The sequence below is a fragment of the Melospiza melodia genome, chromosome 22, assembly GCF_035770615.1.
Source record: "Melospiza melodia melodia isolate bMelMel2 chromosome 22, bMelMel2.pri, whole genome shotgun sequence".
In the NCBI taxonomy this organism is placed as follows: Eukaryota; Metazoa; Chordata; class Aves; order Passeriformes; family Passerellidae; genus Melospiza; species Melospiza melodia.
This window is the reverse complement of record NC_086215.1, coordinates 3,481,157-3,497,771: the sequence shown is the minus strand read 5'-3', so window position 1 is coordinate 3,497,771 and position 16,615 is coordinate 3,481,157. Positions and strand designations below refer to the sequence as shown.

Below are 16,615 nucleotides of genomic sequence, written 5' to 3'. Positions count from 1 at the left end.
CTCCTCTACGACGAAACAGCTCCAGAACTGAATATTAAACCCACCACTGTCTAATTATGTCAAAGTGTTTGAATTCACCTCAATGAAGTGTGGGAGGCAGAGGCTGGGGCAGCTCACAGGAGGAAGTGTTCCTCTGCACAGGCTGACTAAGGCTGGTAACTTCCCTGTACCTTATTTTTCTGCAGATGTTGGTTTGCAGTGGACACCTGGACTTGGCAGCACAGGGAACAGCCAGGACCCTGTGAGGGTGGGCAGGCCCTGGCACAGGGTGCCCAGAGCAGCTGTGGCTGCCCCTGGATCCCTGGCAGTGTCCCAGGACAGGGCTGGGAGCAGCCTGGGACAGTGGGAGGTGTCTCTGCCATGGCAGGGGTGGAATTGGATGAGCTTTAAGCTTCTTTCCAACCCAAACCAGTCCGGGATTCTGAAATATTTAAACAATCATTAACTCCCTACAGGAGTTAGATACTCATTGATTTCTTGCTACCTTCATGGACTGCAAATATTTTTCAAAGAGGAAAGGTGTGGCCAGAAAGAGAAGCTGCTGCTGCTGCACCAGCAATGCAGTCAGTGCTGCAGGAGAGCTGGCACAGCCACAACATCCCAGAGACATTTATAGGCTGAGGCCCTGGGCCAGGCTCAGCCAGTCAAGTGCTGCAAACTTTACACCTCCCAGCTTTACACTGGATTTCAGCAGGTGCCCTCACCTTCCTCATGATCTTCCTCCCGTAGAACATCACTTTGTCCCTCTTGCGGAACCTGTACTGAGGCACGTGGGGCTGGAGTTGTTCTGCAACAGAAGCAGCACATCAGAAACCCCCTGCACAGCTGGGACAACACCTGAGCACAGCCTGGGCACTCTGCTGCCTCCAGAACAGCTCCTGTGGGCAGGCTTTGGGATTTAACCACCCTGGGATCCCTCATTGCCCAGCCCTGGCCAAGCCAGGCCCAGGCAGGGCTGCCCTGAGGCGCCACCTCAGCCCCAGAGCAGATAAAGGGCTCCCTAAACACACTGAAGGCTTGGGCAGCTTGAATCTCCTCAAGGAAACCTCTGATTCAATCATTGCTCCATCTGTGACAGTGAAATCACAGCAGGGTTGAATTCCTCTGCAGAATTCACAACTGCTCACAGCCCAGAGAAATAAAACCTGCAGGTGCTGCCTGTGACAGCTCTGGGCTCACACCCGGGACAGGGAACCCACACAAGGTCTCCATCCTTTAAAGCTGCTGTCCTGCAAGAACCACACCTCTGCAGCAAACAACTACCACAGAAAATTACAAAAAGACTCAAGATTGATGGAAAAATTGGGTTTAAAACTTACATGGTTATCAAGTACTTACTGGACTGTCTCACTCTTCTGTACACCACAAACACAACAACTGCTATAAGCAACAGTGCAACTGCAGCTCCAATTGCAATTCCAGTCAGCTGGAAGGGGAATTTAAGGAGAAAGAAGTTAATGATTTTCAACTTCAGAAGTTACTACATACTTTTTGAAGGGCTGAAGAACACTCAGCTCAGGGAGATGTCTAAAAGCCAAGCACACTCATAAATACTGAACTTATAATTCAAACATCTCATATGCAAGAAGTTTAAACTGCATCAGTGACCAGTCCTATGATCAGATGGAAAATATTCCATGTTTTCTTCCCAAAGATCTGGGAGCTGATCAACTCAATGCACAGGGTGTGTGTGAGAGCGTGGAGGGACAGGACAAAGGGGAATGGCCTCAAGATGAAGGAGGACAGGGATGGATGGGATATTGGGAAATAGGATTGGTGCCCAGAGCAGCTGTGGCTGCCCCTGGATCCCTGGCAGTGCCCAAGGCCAGGCTGGGCAGGGCTGGGAGCAGCCTGGGACAGGGGGAGGTGTCCCTGCCATGGCAGGGGTGGCACTGGATGGGCTTTAGGATCCCTTTCAGCCCAAACCTTGCTGTGATTCTAAATAACAGCAATTAATTCCTGCCTCATGCACAGTGACAGCAAAGAAACCAACACTCAGAGTTTGGCAGTGGCTCAGCAGAGCTTGTAGAGCTCAGGAGAAGGTGCTGTGGATGCACTCCCAGCCCTCAGCCAGCTGCTGACTGCAGCTCCACTTTACCATGGTGGTCTGGATCCTGTCCTCCACAAACTGCAGGATGGGGGTCCCAGCTCCTGTCACCACAGCCTGGCAAGAAAAGGGAAAGTGAAATTAGTTTTGTGTTGCTAAACCAGGGTCAAACACAGATGAACACTTTTTTAAATCCCTCTATGTTATTCAGAACAACAAGGATGAGAATGGAATGCAAAGGACTTTATGAGACTGAAAAGAACAAGTCACAAACCAGCATATTAAAGTCACATAAAAAGCAGATGAAGCACATGAGCTCAGCTGTGCTGTCCTGGGACCTGTGCCCATCATTGTCACTCAGGAATAAAACCTAGCACTTAAAACTGTCTCAGAAATGACAAGCCAAAACTTGAGAGAAAGGAGGGAAAGTTAAAACAATTCTTAGGAACAAGTGAAAACAATGTGAGTACAAGGACAAATACACCCCCCTCTAAGTCTTGAACCTTAAAAGCACTTGAATTAAGCACTACACACAGCTCAGGTCCCATTCCTGCCCCTCTTTCCAGACCTGGATCAGAGCTGAACTCAGCTGTGCCACCAAGAGAAAAATGAAGAGCACACCAAGTCACCAAACTGGTCTCTCTAATGGAATTAATTCCAGTTTTACAGCACAAAGGAAACTCCTGCCAGACCAGTCATCCTCACACAGATCCCTGTGCTCACTTTGCCTTCTCAGGTCTCTTCAGCACTTCAATGTTTATCTTCCCAATATGAGTCAAACTAACTCTGTCACTATTGTTATCAGACTATTACTCATGGGATTGCAGTGAAAAGTCACAAGATTTTGAAAAAAAATAAAAGCTGAAGATGTGTCAGCAACAGGTAGAACACCTGGTGACACAGAGTTCCTGGTGAAGTCTGCTCTGGTCACTTAATGCATTTATTTCCCCTTGACAGTGTCAGGGACACTGGGACAGGGGTAGTTCTGCTGTTCCCCAGGCCTGTATGATCTCAAATAACACCAAAAATAGTAATTGCCAACTGACACTCACATTGCTGCTGCAAGGGGAGAAACAAATCCACGGGGAAAAGAATAAAACACAAACATGCCCAGGCTGGGGCTGCAGTGCAGAAAAGCAACAAGGGGAAGATGAAATTCAGAGCTCCAAGAACCCCTGAGAGGTTTTTGCAAAGTTTTCATGAGTGACAGTGTGATATTGCCCTGCTCAGCCCCAGGGGGATCTGTCCCAGCCTGGACAATCCCTGTGGACAAGCAGAGGAAGCAAAGCAGCCAGGCTGAGCTGAGCTGACACCTGAGCTGTGTCAGTGAGGGCAGTGACAGCTCCGGGGCAGGAATGAGGTCACAGCCGAGTCACCAGGGCAGCTCCTCTCTGAGGAGGGCTGTGCTCAGCACCCCAACCCAGGAAACCCTCAACATTTCCTCTCATTGAAGGCAACACCTGTGGGACCACCCTGCATGTGAACATGAGCCCAGAGCATGGACTGGCACAAAGAGCTTTGCTGCTTTGTACCTCAGATCTGACCCTTCCAAGGCTGGTTTGCATTTCACAGTGGATCTGTCAGGCCCCTTCCCCTCCTCCCTCACAAACAAGACTTGTTTGTGCTGCTGTGCAGACCCAGTAAGTGATCAGCAGGGCTCCTGAATGGCTCAGAAAAGCCCCTGAGCAGAGGCTGGGCTGTGTGATGGAGGAGAGCTCAGGCAGGCCAGATGCAGGGCAGTGTGCTCACAGTGATGTTTAACAGACAAGCTGTGGTTCAGAAGGAAGTGCAGACTCTGTGTGATGGGAGGTGCTGGGGGATCCTCCTTGTCAGGGTCCTGGTGCTTCTCCATCATTTTCCATCACTCATCACCTGCCTGCAGATTCCTTCATCATTCCCAGCTGAGCACAGAAAGGCAAGGGGGCCATTCCCCCTTGTCCTGTCCCTCTGCTTCCTGCTGTCCAGGTTTCCTTAACTCAAGGAAACTCGGGGCTGAGCAGCAACCAGTGCAAACATGCAGCAGCCCCACAAGGGCAGCTCACACCCATCCAGGGTCCAGCACCCAGCACTGCTGAGAGTCCAGCCACTCCTCACTGCAATCCAAGGCAAACACTGACACATTCCCTGGGCAGGCAGGGGAGGGAAAGGCTTATCAGCCCTGAGAACAAGGACTGAAAATTGGGATTAGCCCAAACACAAGGCTTCCTCACAGCTCAGAGACACCCGTGCCTTGTTTTGACTACAGAACCTGGATTTTCACAAAACGCTGTTAGCTGTGTACAAGTACATTGTGTGTGTTTTTCAGTTGAGAACTATTTCCTCTCATGGGGTTTGTTTTTCACAACTAGGGAAAGCATCATGTGCCTTTTTGGCCTGTGAGTTTCACATGTGTGATTAAAAACAAAAGTAAGAAGTGCAGTTTGCCAGAATTCTGCAATTCCTCCTTCTTTAGGATAAAAATGTATTTAAATGAAGTATTGTATACTAATGTATAAAATACTATATACAATACTTTATTGTATATAAATAAAGAAATATATATTAATGGAGTATTTAGATCATAGTATTATTAAAACAGTTTAGAATATGAAGCAGAGCATGAATGGTCTGCAAGAAATAAAACACACACAACACACTCAATAAAATGGGACCAATCCTCAAAAGTTTGAAAGGACAAAACTCCCAGCAGGAAAGGCTCTTTCAAAGTAAAAGCACCTAAAGGCATGGTCCCAAAATGCTATCAAATTAGGCACAGCTGCTTTCAGCTTCTGGAAACGCTCACAGGGAAATAAATAAGTCCAAAAATAAGAGCAAAGCATATTGTACCTGAAGGCTGGTGTTATTGTCTCCTTCATCCATGTCTGGAGGAGCGGCAGGAGCAAAGAGAAAAACAAAGAGAAGACTGAGTTAAGAGATGACCGCAGCTTCCCATGCAAACTCTTGAACAACGCAAGAGGAGCAATAACTTTTTAACTTTATCCTCCCTGTGTGCTGAGCAATAAAACCCAGCAGTGAAGCGCTGGGGGCCGGGACTCTCCCGAAGAACCTTCACAGCACGGGGATCCCGGCGGGAGCGCCCCGGGAGCCGCTGCACACCGAGAGAGCTGCGGGAGAGCCCCGTGCCCGGCGGGAGAGCCCCGTGCCCGGCGGCACGGCCGGAGCCAGCGCCGGTCCCTACGGAGAGCGAACACCGGGACGGGACAGAGCGGGGACAGCTCGGGGACAACACCGACCCTGCCTGCGGACAGCCCCGGGGACAGTTCGGGGACAGCACTGACCCTGCCCGGAGACAGCCCGGAGACAGCTCGGGGACAGCCCGGTGACAGCACCGACCCTGCCCGGTCACAGCCCGGGACAACAGCCCCGATCCGGCCCGGGCAGGGACCGGCACCGACCGCGGGTCACCCTCATGGGCACCCCCGGCCGGACCCGGGTGCTCTCCCGGCTGGACCGGGGTCACTCTCCCGGCCCGGCTCCGCCAGGCTGGATCTTGGCACAAGGGCTCCGAACAAGACAACAACAACAACAACAACAAAAGCAACTCCTTCCGCCGGGCCTGGGGCACCGGCACCGCCGGGGGCACCGCGCGGCTGCACCAGCCCGCCAGGCCCGCGCCCGCCGCCGCGCTCCGGCGATTCCCGGCACCCTCTCACCTGCTCCTTCCCCTGCCATCACCCCGGAGCCGGTCGCGGTGCCGGTGCCAGCCCCGGTCTCTGTCCCTGTCCCTGTCCCCGTCGTTCCCGGTCCCCGGGCCGGGGGCGAAGGGCGCCGAGCGCAGACCCCGCCCGCTGCCGCCAGGGGGCGCGGCCGCGCCAGGCCCCGCCCACCCTCGGGCCGCTCGCTGCTGATTGGCGGGAAAAACCCCCCTGGAGCCGTTCGGCGCGCGGGCAGCACCGGCATTGCTGATTGGCTGGCGCGGCCCGGCCAATGGGAGCGGGCGGTGTTGGGGTGTGCGGAGGCGGGAGCGCCGCGGGGCCGCTCTGGGCCGTGAGGGGAGCCCGGACCCGGCCCCGTTCGGGAGCTCCCGGTGCTCGCAGGGACCGGCTCCGCCTCCGCTGGGCTGCCCGGGTGCTCTCCGGGACTCGCTAATTCCGCAGGGACCGCTCCGGTCTCTCTGAGCTGCCGGCTGCCCTCAGGCACCGGCCCGGCTCACTGAGCCCCCGGTGCCCTCAGGGCCCGGTTCCAGCCCCGCTGAGCCCTCGGTGCACTCAGGGTCCGGTTCCAGTCCCGCTGAGCCCTCGGTACCCGGCATGGGGCTGCTGACCCAGCTGGTCCGCGGGCTGGTGCGCGGTGCCGACCGCCTGTCGCCGTTCACCAGCAAGCGCGGCCCGCGGAGCCACAACAAGGGCCGCGGTGCCAAGAAGCTGGGCGTGCTCACCCGCAACAAGAAGTTCCTCCTCGTCAAGGAGATGGTGCCCGAGTTCGTCGTGCCCGACCTGACGGGCTTCAAGCTGCGGCCCTACGTGTCGTACCGCGCCCCCGAGGGCTCCGAGCCGCCCATGACGGCCAAGCAGCTCTTTGACCAGCTGGTGGCTCCGCGCATCGAGAAGGACGTGAAGGACGGCACGTTCGACCCCAACAACCTGGAGAAGTACGGCTTCGAGCCCACGCAGGAGGGCAAGCTCTTCCAGCTCTTCCCCAAGAACTACGTGCGGTAGGGAGCGGGCGGAGATAGCGCCGGGCAACGCGGGACAGGATCCCTCTCTGAACAGCAGAGCAAATCCTTCTGCCTTGTTCTTCTGTGATACCTGATTGAAATCTGCGGTGTGACTGGTGATGCTCTGCGAGACAGCTGTGCCTGGTGAACAGAGCCCTCCCTGGGGTTCCGAGGATGAGGAATCCATGGCGTTTCTAAATAAAAAAGTACTGCAAAGTTGAAGAATTAAACTTTAAAAATTAAATTAAGACTGAAACGTTCGCTCTGGGAGAAAGGAAGGAAGATGAGTGGATGGTCTGTGAGGGGGTGACAGATGAGTCCTTAGGGTGGTGTGGGGGGTTCAAACCCCACATTTTCGGGGCTGGGCAGGGCTGTGATGGAGTGGGGGTGCTGCAGCCCCAGTGACACAAGGATGAGCCACAGTGGGCTGGCTGGGGATGGGGAAGGCTTTCTAACAGCTTTTCTAACTGAGCTCTGCTTTGTTCCCCTCCTGCGGAGCTGATCAGAACCAGTCCCACACATGTGGCTGTTACTGCCTCCGTGGCCTTTCAGCCCTTCCCTTGGGAGCCTTGGCAGGTGCCTGGAGGGGGATGCAGGGCTGGAGAGCAGGAAATCCTCTGCCCTTTGCTGCCATTTCCAGCGTGCTCTTCACCCCCTCATTTCCCTCACAGCCCATGGAAGGAGATCGCAGCTGGATCCTCATTGCTCTGAGCAAAGCCAGGCCTGGCCCAAAGCCCAAACCGGGCTGGTCCCAGTGGGTGTCACCCTCCAGCCTCGCTGCCCTGGGGCTGTTCCCTGCTCCGACAGGGCAATAAAAGCCATTACAACCTTTCAAACAGACACAGGGACACACCCTCGGCTTTCCCAGGAAACTGGCTGGTCCACTCTGCCTCCCAAAGAATATCCACCCCTGGAGCCCCAGGTGTCCCAGGCCAGGGCAGGAGCTCCTCACAAGGACTGTCAAGTAACTTGATTTTTAAAACTCAACCAAAACAAGATAAATTGCTTATATCGGCTTTATTTTAGAAACATCCAAAAATAGCATGTTTGTTTTTTTCTTTAGCAAAAGCTCTTGTTTTCATTACTAATATGAATCTTCATGTAACTGCTCCAGAATGTTTGCTAAAATACACATTCACCCTTGAGAAGGGGGTTACAAAGCAGCAAAGTTCTCATCTGCTGCAGCACTGTTACACAGAGACCTGTTGCTGGTGTTTCTTTCCCTCCACACAACTCATTCTTTAGGACCCTCAAAGACAAACCGTGCAAGCTAAAGGTTACTGATCTAGTTTAAGCTGGTCTTTTGTTTCTAGGAGTAGAGAAATGTTCCAGAAAGGGTTTTGCTGATGTTTCACAGTGAAAAAAGAGAGCTGATGGAGCAACCATGAGAAATCCTGCAGCCATTCCTGGAGGTAGTTAGGGCAATGCTGTTAAGATTTTGGTTTCTGTACTTACTTTAAATTTAAAAAGATGTCAAGAAACACCACTTATACTTTTTGGAGGTTTTGATCTTAAAGCTGTTCACCTTTTAAAAACTGAGCTTGACTTTGGACCTAAAGGTGGCTCTGTGGAGAGCAGAAAGAATGAGCTGAATACAGAGAGGCCGTGGGGGTGGGTGAGTGGCACTAAAAGGTGGTGGGGTCACTACAGGATTTACCTGAGCCAGGGTGTGCTCAGCTGGGAATGATGAAGGAATCTGCAGGCAGGTGATGAGTGATGGAAAATGATGGAGAAGCACCAGGACCCTGACAAGGAGGATCCCCCAGCACCTCCCATCACACAGAGTCTGCACTTCCTTCTGAACCACAGCTTGTCTGTTAAACATCACTGTGAGCACACTGCCCTGCATCTGGCCTGCCTGAGCTCTCCTCCATCACACAGCCCAGCCTCTGCTCAGGGGCTTTTCTGAGCCATTCAGGAGCCCTGCTGATCACTTACTGGGTCTGCACAGCAGCACAAACAAGTCTTGTTTGTGAGGGAGGAGGGGAAGGGGCCTGACAGATCCACTGTGAAATGGAAACCAGCCTTGGAAGGGTCAGATCTGAGGTACAAAGCAGCAGCCTGTGAGAGGAACTGGGACATGAAGGGAAAAACAAAATAGACCTGTCTGGCCATGACCACAGGCCTCTGAGCAAAGGCTTCCCTCTGTGCTCAAATTGAACATCAGGAATCCCATCAGTGTTGGCCCTGAAGGACTCCCAGGCTCAGCAGCAAGATGGGAAAGCCCAGCAGAAGTCAGGGCATTGAGTTCAGCTCTCACTCTCAGTTCAGTTTTCCCCCTCTTCCATTGGGACTGGTCAATGCAGACTTCCAGCTGTTCCTTTGGATGGAGATCTGGGACTTGGCACATCTGGAGGGGTCACCAGGCTCATCTCCCACTTCCAGACATGGAGGATGTTGTCATAGAAAGAACAAGTGGCCACAATGCTCATTTCTTTGGGGCTGTCTGGAGACCTGGCTGGGTCACAGCCTCTGTCCAGCCCCATTCCATTGGCTCTCTTGGCTCCTGAGTCAGAGCCACTGGCTGACCCAGGATCTGCCCCTTGGGCAGCCAAATCTAAACCTCCTTTTAAACCAGAGCCCCTGAGCAGTCCAGCATCCCCAGCCAGCTTTGGCCCTGCCCCTGTGGGTGCCACAGCAGGGCTTTCACTCTCCTCATCCAGGATTACATCAAAAGTAGCTGTGGGAGACTCATAAATTATCTTCAGGTTCTGGACCTGCAAATTGAGCCTCTCATCTCCTTGCCCTGAGGCTGCCACGAGCTCCTCCTGAGGCTGGCACGCAGCAGCAAGGTCCTGGCTGGCAGGCAAGGAATCCCTTGGACACAGCCTTGACCAGTCAGCCCCATAGGCCAAGGAATTGTGCAGGACATAGGATGACAGGATGATACACTCCTCTGTGTTTTCAGCTTGAAAAAAAAGAAAAAAAGATAAGTGAAATGACTTAGAAATCAAGTTGTGGGCTGTGGCAGAGTGCTCAGCAGCCACTCCAGCACTGGCTGTGTCTCATGGGAAGAGTTCTCTGGTTATTCCCTTTTTCACCACTGAGTGAAGCAGGAGGAATGAGGTACTGAACATTTTTCAGCCATCTCTTAATGGTTCCTCCTGGGTCAGTAGCAGAGGAGAAGAGGGTTTAACATGCATGAGATTAAAGAGCATCACTATTCAAAGTGCCTACAAAGGCTCAAGACAGACCAGACTGGTCACACCACAACCTCCACTGAGCCATGAACACACCTGGGGGATTGCCAGGTTCTGGTTATTAACACACTGCAGATGTTCTTCCTGTCAGCTTGCAGCATCTGACCCTCACAGTGAGTTCCTTCCTCCCCCACACAGAAATGCCATCCTCATTTCCTAAGCTGTTGGTCTGCCCCAGGTCTGGAGATCCCAGGAACCCAACCATCCTCTGTCAGACTGCATTTGTGATGTGAATGCAAACAGCTTTTCCACCATGAAGTACCTCATCATTCACATGAAGGGCTTGTTGATGTTATTCTGGATTAACCAGGCTGCAGAGCACTTCCTTCCTGAGGCAATAACTGACTCCCCTGCAGGTCACTGACTCCTGCTAACAGGCAAGCACCACCTGACAGTCAGAACCTCTCTGAACCATCACAATGCACACAAACCCAGAGTGGCTGTGCCCTCACACCAAACACAAAGGCTTTCCTCCATGAAAAAAAAGTTACAAGACATTTAGACACAAACAGGGACAGGGCCTTGGCACAACCAAGCAGGCCAAGAGAGTGCCCAGATGTGGAAAAGCTGGAAGTTCCCTCAAACTGGAACAGAACTATGGCTGTTAACACCATCTCAGACATTCCAGCAGGAGCTGGAGCTCCCCATGACCCTGGGGGCAGCAAAGGAGCACAGCAGCACCTCTGCTCCCCAGAGCAGCCCTGCAGCACCTCTGTCCCCAGACACTCACCCAGGCTCCCACGGCAGTCCAGGATCTTGAAGCCACTCTGCATGCAGGCTGCCAGGAGCACAAAGTCACACGTGGGGTGCCACTTCAGCCTCCACACCCCCCCTTCCACGTGGGTGTCAGCCAGAGGCTGCCTCATGTTCCTGGTGTCCCACAGCAGCACGTGCTCATCGTAGCTGGGGACACAACACCAACAGGCAGAAAAGCACAGCCAGGTCAGGGCACAGAACAGAGGCAGGAAAGGCCACATGCTCTGCACCACATGGAGTTTCTGCAGAGGCAGCAGCACAACCAGGGCTGGCACACCAGGGGAGAGCTGCAAGGGACTCACCTGCCTGTGGCCAGGAGATTCTCCCGGTGGGGACTGCACTGAATGCTGCACACACCCATGGAATGTCTGCAGGGGGAAGAGACAGCATTTTGAGAAGGGCTTCTTCCTTGAATTTAAAGGATTTTCAGTCCACATTATTTCATCAAGGTGTCTCAGGAGAGGTAAGCTCTAAATTTCAGTCCAGTGACCTACCCAAGCAGAGTTTCATCTACAGAGTCCATCAGGGACAAAACTCCTACTCACACCATCTCTCAGCACAAGTATTTTCTAGTAATATTTACCCCATAAACTGCTGCTCAAAGGCCCTAAGAATTCCAGCAGAACAACTCCATTCCCAGGAAACTTTACTCCCAAAATCAGTATTTCCATAACGATAGTCCCCAGTGTAATTTAAATTTACATACAGAATTCCACTGGAGAGCTGTGTATATTGTTTTAACCATTTTTTTAAATAAGATAGAAAAGAGATCACTTCAAACAACTAAACAGTGGAGAAAAAAAATTTTCTAAAACACATTCCATTATAATATATCCAAATTTAACACACACAAAAATTGCCAAAATAAAAGTGTACACCAGGATCATCCTTTTTTAGAAAGAAACTACCACCTTCTTTACATGTGGACGTCAGCACTTGGTTTAATGTGTTAAAGGACAAAGAGAAGAAAGTTTCTTTCATCAGAACAACTTAAGGTTGAAACGAATAGATGCCTCCATTTCCCAAGGGAGGCAGAAGCAGGACCCACTATCACTGCACGTGTCCGAATTCAGTGGCTTGGCCAGGGGCAGGGCAGCAGCGAGTGTTCCCACCCACTGCTGGAGGGCTGGGCATGGACAGGTCTCACTCACCTCCTGCTGGTGAAGACTGGAGCCTCTGGACTGCACCTGGTGTCCCAGCCCTTGAGCAGGCTGTCATCCCCTCCTGCCCAGGGACAAAACACTGTCACCCTCAGCACCAGCCCTGAGCATGGGGCAAAGCAGTGCCAGGGGGCTGCAGCTCCTCCCGAGGGGCAGCTCCCACCTCTGCTCTGGGCCAGGGACAGGAGCCAGGGCACGGCTGGGGCTGGGCCAGGGCAGCTCAGGCTGGAGCTCAGGGCAAGGCTCTGCCCCCAGAGGGTGCTGGCACTGCCCAGGCTGCCCAGGGAATGGGCACGGCCCCGAGGCTGCCAGAGCTGCAGGAGCCTTTGGGCAGCGCTGCCAGGGGTGCCCAGGCTGGGGCTGCTGGGGGGGCTGGGTTGGATTGATGATCCTGGTGGTCCCTTCCTGCTCAGGGCAGTCTGTGACACAGAGCTGATGCTTTCCAGCCCTGGGATCTCTCAGAATTTAACAGACACACAAAAAATCACATCAGGCTCCCAATGCTCATCACCACAGAAAACACAAGTGGTGGCAATATGGTGGTAGCCTCCTCTTTGGTAAGAAAAATAACAGAAGTCATAAAGACTGGACTCAAAGAGCTCTCTGGCTCTTAGCATACTGCAGGAGGATATAATCTTTTTCACCAATAGTCACCCAAAATACAGTTTTCAGGGTACAGCTTCCAACCCCTTTCCACCATCAAGAAAAGAAGCCTTTCACCCCTAATCAGAGGACCCAGCTCTGCCAAGGGGTGCTGCAAGCAGCTCACCCAACCCTGGCAAGTAAAACCCAAAGGAACACATCCCCAAACAAGGGGCCCCTCCCCAACAGCCCCCAAGGGGACTCCCAGCCCATACAGACCTGAATACACAATATCAATGTCCCAGTAATTAAAAGCAGCAATCCAGGCCTCAAATTTGTGTGCTTCCCACTGGTTCAGGACATGCACAGAAGGAGCAGATTCATCTATGGAGAAAAGATTCAGCTTCCCCTCTGAATCACTGCTGATCACTCTTAAAGGACATCCACTACAGCAGGGTACACAAAAAACATTGGGAATTACTGCCACAATCAAATATTTCAATTCAAATAAACACTGGCAGAGACTGGCAGCATGGTGCCAGCAATGACACATTCATACAATTCTTTCCAGCTTCATCTTAAAATCACCTGCCCTAGTGTCTGCCACTCCCTGCTCTCACAGGGAGCAACCACTCACACCCAGGTCAGGGAAAGAACCACTACTGGCTCTCATCTTTCTCAGAGATGCAGACTTCTTACATGGTTCACAGTACATCAATAAACAAATTCCATGTGAAGAGGGTTCTTTTTTTTTTTTTTCCTCCAAGTCAGACTGACAATGCCCTTTCAGAGCCTCTTCCCTCTTCTGGAGTACAAAGAGATGTTTTATTTCTTTGCTATCACTGAAAGCCAAAGCTGATCCTGACCTTTCCTGCTCTCTTCCTGTGCCACAGTACAGTTACAGTTTCTAGACACAATGACCTTGGAGCACTGGCAAATGTTTTGCAATTCCCAGAGCACAGATTTTCTGCCATTCCCTGACATGAGCTAGGTCCCTTCTGTTTGGTTACCTGCAACTGCAGGCACTGCTTTGGTGGCCTGGGGCTTCTTTCCAGTTCTGTATGAAATTATTCAACCACACTCCCAAAATCTGAATCTCCCAAATTGCCACATAAGAGATACAGGGCCACCCCCTTCCTGCAGAGATGTGAACAATGGACATTTGGCTTCTAGGAGAAGTTACTGTTCTCTCAAGTGACAACAATGACAGGTTTAAAGGGGCATTTCATCATGGCAACAATCATTTATCATGAAGGACAGAGACAAAATAAAGGAGGAATGTAAGAAGGAAGTCTAACTGGCAATTCTACTTGCTCATTAACACATTAGCACACACAGAAATGGCTTTAATTAGCAAATTTGCCCTACAGCATTAAGCAATGACTGCCTGATCCCCAAGGTTTCCAGCCTCACACCCAAGGCACCACTCTGCACCTACAGAATACATGAACCCCTCCCCCCCTTCAAGGTACAGCTAATTCAGCTTATTTCACACAGCAATGCCATTTCTGAACTCTCATGTATGAGCAGTTGAGAGAAGAAGGAGCCACTTCCACACCAATTCTCTCCTGTTTCTCACTAACCCATGATTAAACTTCCTACATGTGCTATTATTAGCAGTTCTTAAGGAGAACTCCACACTAAAATTTCAGCTGTTCTTACAGCAGAGTTGGTACCAGCAGCTCCATTTGCATCCCATTCTGGTCCTTCCTTTTAACAAAGGCAGCAGAGGACACATCCCTGGCTCACCTGCTGCCATTCCCCAAAGCACAACCTCCCATTTGTTGTTGGATTAGTCTCTGCTCCTGTTCCAGTGGCCACACTGTTTGTGTTCCTGTTACCCTTACTCTGGAAAGAGCAACTTCTAGAGCAGGGCCAGGGAGCCAGCTGGGATCAAGAGAGTCAAAACCACTAAAGACTGCTTCATCCAAGCCCTCAACTTCTCCTGAAGCTGTCCCCCACACCCTGGGTGCAGCCCCAGCCTCCCTCTCCCATCCTCACCACTGCTCTCGTCCAGTGGACCAGTCCAAGGACAGGGCCAGGCGCTGTGCCCCCAGATCCACCCTGAAGCGTGGCTCCAACATGCAGCTGTTCTTCTACTGGAAACAAAAGCACTGCATTAGGACAGCAGGCACATAATGATAAGTGCACTGCTTCCCAGAGCAGGTTTTCCACAGACTGATGAGCAAATGAGGGTCCCACAGCAAAGAAGCAATGAAATGTGCCACAGCACTGTACAATCATCCAGTGCTGGCTGAGGGGCAAACGTGCACACACAGGATCCCACCCTTCTGCTGCTCATCTCCCACCAAACCCCCCTTAAACTCTGCTGCTTCTCAGGAAGCAATGAAATGCAGCAGAAGTGGTGACCTGACTGCTGAATTCCCTTACACTCTGTGAGAGTGGCTCTGATCACCCTCTTCTCTCACCCCACTCCAAAAATCCTCCCTGCTTTTACCAGCTTTGCACTTTCTGATGTTTCCCAGTCAGGCCATACTTATTTCCAGGGTTTGCTTGTTCCCTCTTCCTGCCTCCCCTCCCCAATTTGCAGATGGGTAGAGCCCAGCCCAGCTCTCTGGCACCATGAACAAGTTCATAGAATTTATGACAAACATTATCAGAGGACAAAAGAAGTATTTAAAAAGCTAAGCATGCTGAGGAAGCCATGGAAACCAGCTTTCCTGCAAGCCTATACACACTACCAGTAAATGCAGAGATGTAGCAAACATGGCTTAAAACAGCTTCAGCAGCAGCAGGCACTGCATCCACCCACCTCACTTCCAGTCAGGTGGAAAAATTCCACAGCACCTGTGGAGTTTGCAATGCCAGCCATGGGATGTTCTGCAACAGGAATGTGGCACCTAAAAGATCAAGTTAAACAAGTCTCCAATGTCCATCTTTCTTGTATTTTAGGAATAGAGCAAAGCCATAACTTTCATTCCAACATGCACAAGGAGAAGGTACGTAACTAAAAAAAAAAATCTTACATTAAGAAAATCTAAGGCTCCTCAAGTTCCCACACACCTGCAAGGAGAGGATTCTGTACAAGGGAGATCTACTATATGTTATTATATAAATAAATGAGGTACAAAGTCATGACCAGTCCAGTAAGCAGAAAGTATAAAAGAGAAACAAGGCAGTCTTTGCTCATTGGAACAAACTGGAAAGTATTTCCTTCTGAGAAGTCAGGAACTGTTCCATTAGTAACTATTGCTGTTGCTGCCATGCCAAAAAAGGATCCCGGGAGGAGCAGAGCGTGCTGCGGTGGCACCGAGCCTGGCCGGGCCAGAGTTACCATTTGATGTCCAGGATGGCGGCCGTGTCGATGCGCTGGATCTCGGTCAGAGGGATGTAGGGCTGCTCCTCGTTGTAGTGGTACAGGTAGAGCCGCCCCGTCCGGTCACAGGCCCCGCTGCTCCCCCGGGAATCGCTCTGTGGCAAAAACACGGGAAAGAACGGGGCAAGCTCAGCCGCGCTTCTGCCTCCTCCCTGGAGATCCTGCTCGGAGCGAGGGCAGGGCTGCGGCTGCCTCTTGTGCAGTCCCAGCCTCGGGGGATGAAAGGAGAGAAGGGATGAAGGGAGGCAGCCACGCTCACCGGAGAGGCCCCTCTGACCCCTCGAGCCGCCCCAGCTGGGACAAGGCACGGCCCCGCGGCGGGGAAGGGCAGAACCGGGCACGGGGATGCGGCTCGCCCGGAGCGGGGCCGGGCGGGGACCTGGGCTCGCCCTGCTGCGGTGTCGGCCAGCGATGGGGCCGGGGCTCTTCCCAGAGCGGTACCGGGCAGAGGCGGGGATGGGGCCGGGGCTCGCCCCGGAGCGGTACCGGGCAGAGGCGGGGATGGGGCCGGGGCTGGCCCCGGAGCGGTACCGGGCAGAGGCGGGGATGGGGCCGGGGCTGGCCCCGGAGCGGTACCGGGCAGAGACGGGGATGGGGCCGAGGCTCTCCCCGGAGCGGTACCGGGCAGAGGCGGGGATGGGAGTTCGCCCTGGAACGGCACCGGGCGGGGATGGGGACGCGGGCTCGCCCCGGAGCGGGGCCGGGGCCGGGCTCACCTGCTCGGGCGGGCGCAGGTGGTAGGTGCCGCAGGCCAGGATGCTGTGCCAGCCCTCCACCGGGCACCACTCCACGGCGTCCGCGCTGAACTCCGTGTCCACCACCTGCAGCGTGCGCGTCCTGCACGGCGCGGCCATCGCGGCCGGGCCCTGCTGCGCC

General features: G+C 52.9%; 3 protein-coding genes across 5 annotated transcripts in view; 1 reads left to right on the top strand and 2 right to left on the bottom strand.

The window, feature by feature from the left end:
- Window positions 1-5,830, bottom strand: part of PNPLA7 (patatin like phospholipase domain containing 7) — a 137,265-nt gene extending 131,435 nt beyond the window's left edge. For both annotated transcript variants that reach the window (XM_063174394.1, XM_063174395.1), the window contains exons 1-5: window positions 5,701-5,830; window positions 4,874-4,908; window positions 2,099-2,164; window positions 1,339-1,426; window positions 705-787 (exon numbers count right to left, since the gene is read on the bottom strand). In XM_063174394.1, the coding sequence (XP_063030464.1) occupies window positions 705-787; window positions 1,339-1,426; window positions 2,099-2,164; window positions 4,874-4,908; window positions 5,701-5,719 (291 nt within the window). In that variant the 5' untranslated portion in view covers window positions 5,720-5,830. The remainder of the gene's footprint in view (window positions 1-704; window positions 788-1,338; window positions 1,427-2,098; window positions 2,165-4,873; window positions 4,909-5,700) is intronic.
- Window positions 5,831-5,992: 162 nt separating this feature from the next.
- Window positions 5,993-6,948, top strand: MRPL41 (mitochondrial ribosomal protein L41). Its single transcript, XM_063175062.1, has one exon. The coding sequence runs from the start codon at window positions 6,298-6,300 to the stop codon at window positions 6,703-6,705; it is 408 nt and encodes a 135-aa protein (XP_063031132.1). The 5' UTR covers window positions 5,993-6,297; the 3' UTR covers window positions 6,706-6,948.
- A 758-nt stretch (window positions 6,949-7,706) lies between these two features.
- DPH7 (diphthamide biosynthesis 7) lies at window positions 7,707-16,615 on the bottom strand. Of its 2 annotated transcripts, XM_063175060.1 has the most exons (9): window positions 16,456-16,615; window positions 15,698-15,834; window positions 15,176-15,263; window positions 14,404-14,498; window positions 12,682-12,848; window positions 11,812-11,884; window positions 10,963-11,028; window positions 10,635-10,807; window positions 7,707-9,612 (listed from the first exon to the last, which is right to left on the bottom strand). In XM_063175060.1, exons 1-9 carry the CDS (start codon window positions 16,591-16,593, stop codon window positions 9,002-9,004), a joined length of 1,548 nt encoding a protein of 515 aa, XP_063031130.1. In that variant the 5' UTR covers window positions 16,594-16,615; the 3' UTR covers window positions 7,707-9,001. The 2 variants fall into 2 exon arrangements, with proteins under 2 accessions (XP_063031130.1, XP_063031131.1); XM_063175061.1 differs by lacking the exons at window positions 15,698-15,834; window positions 16,456-16,615 and adding an exon at window positions 15,390-15,640.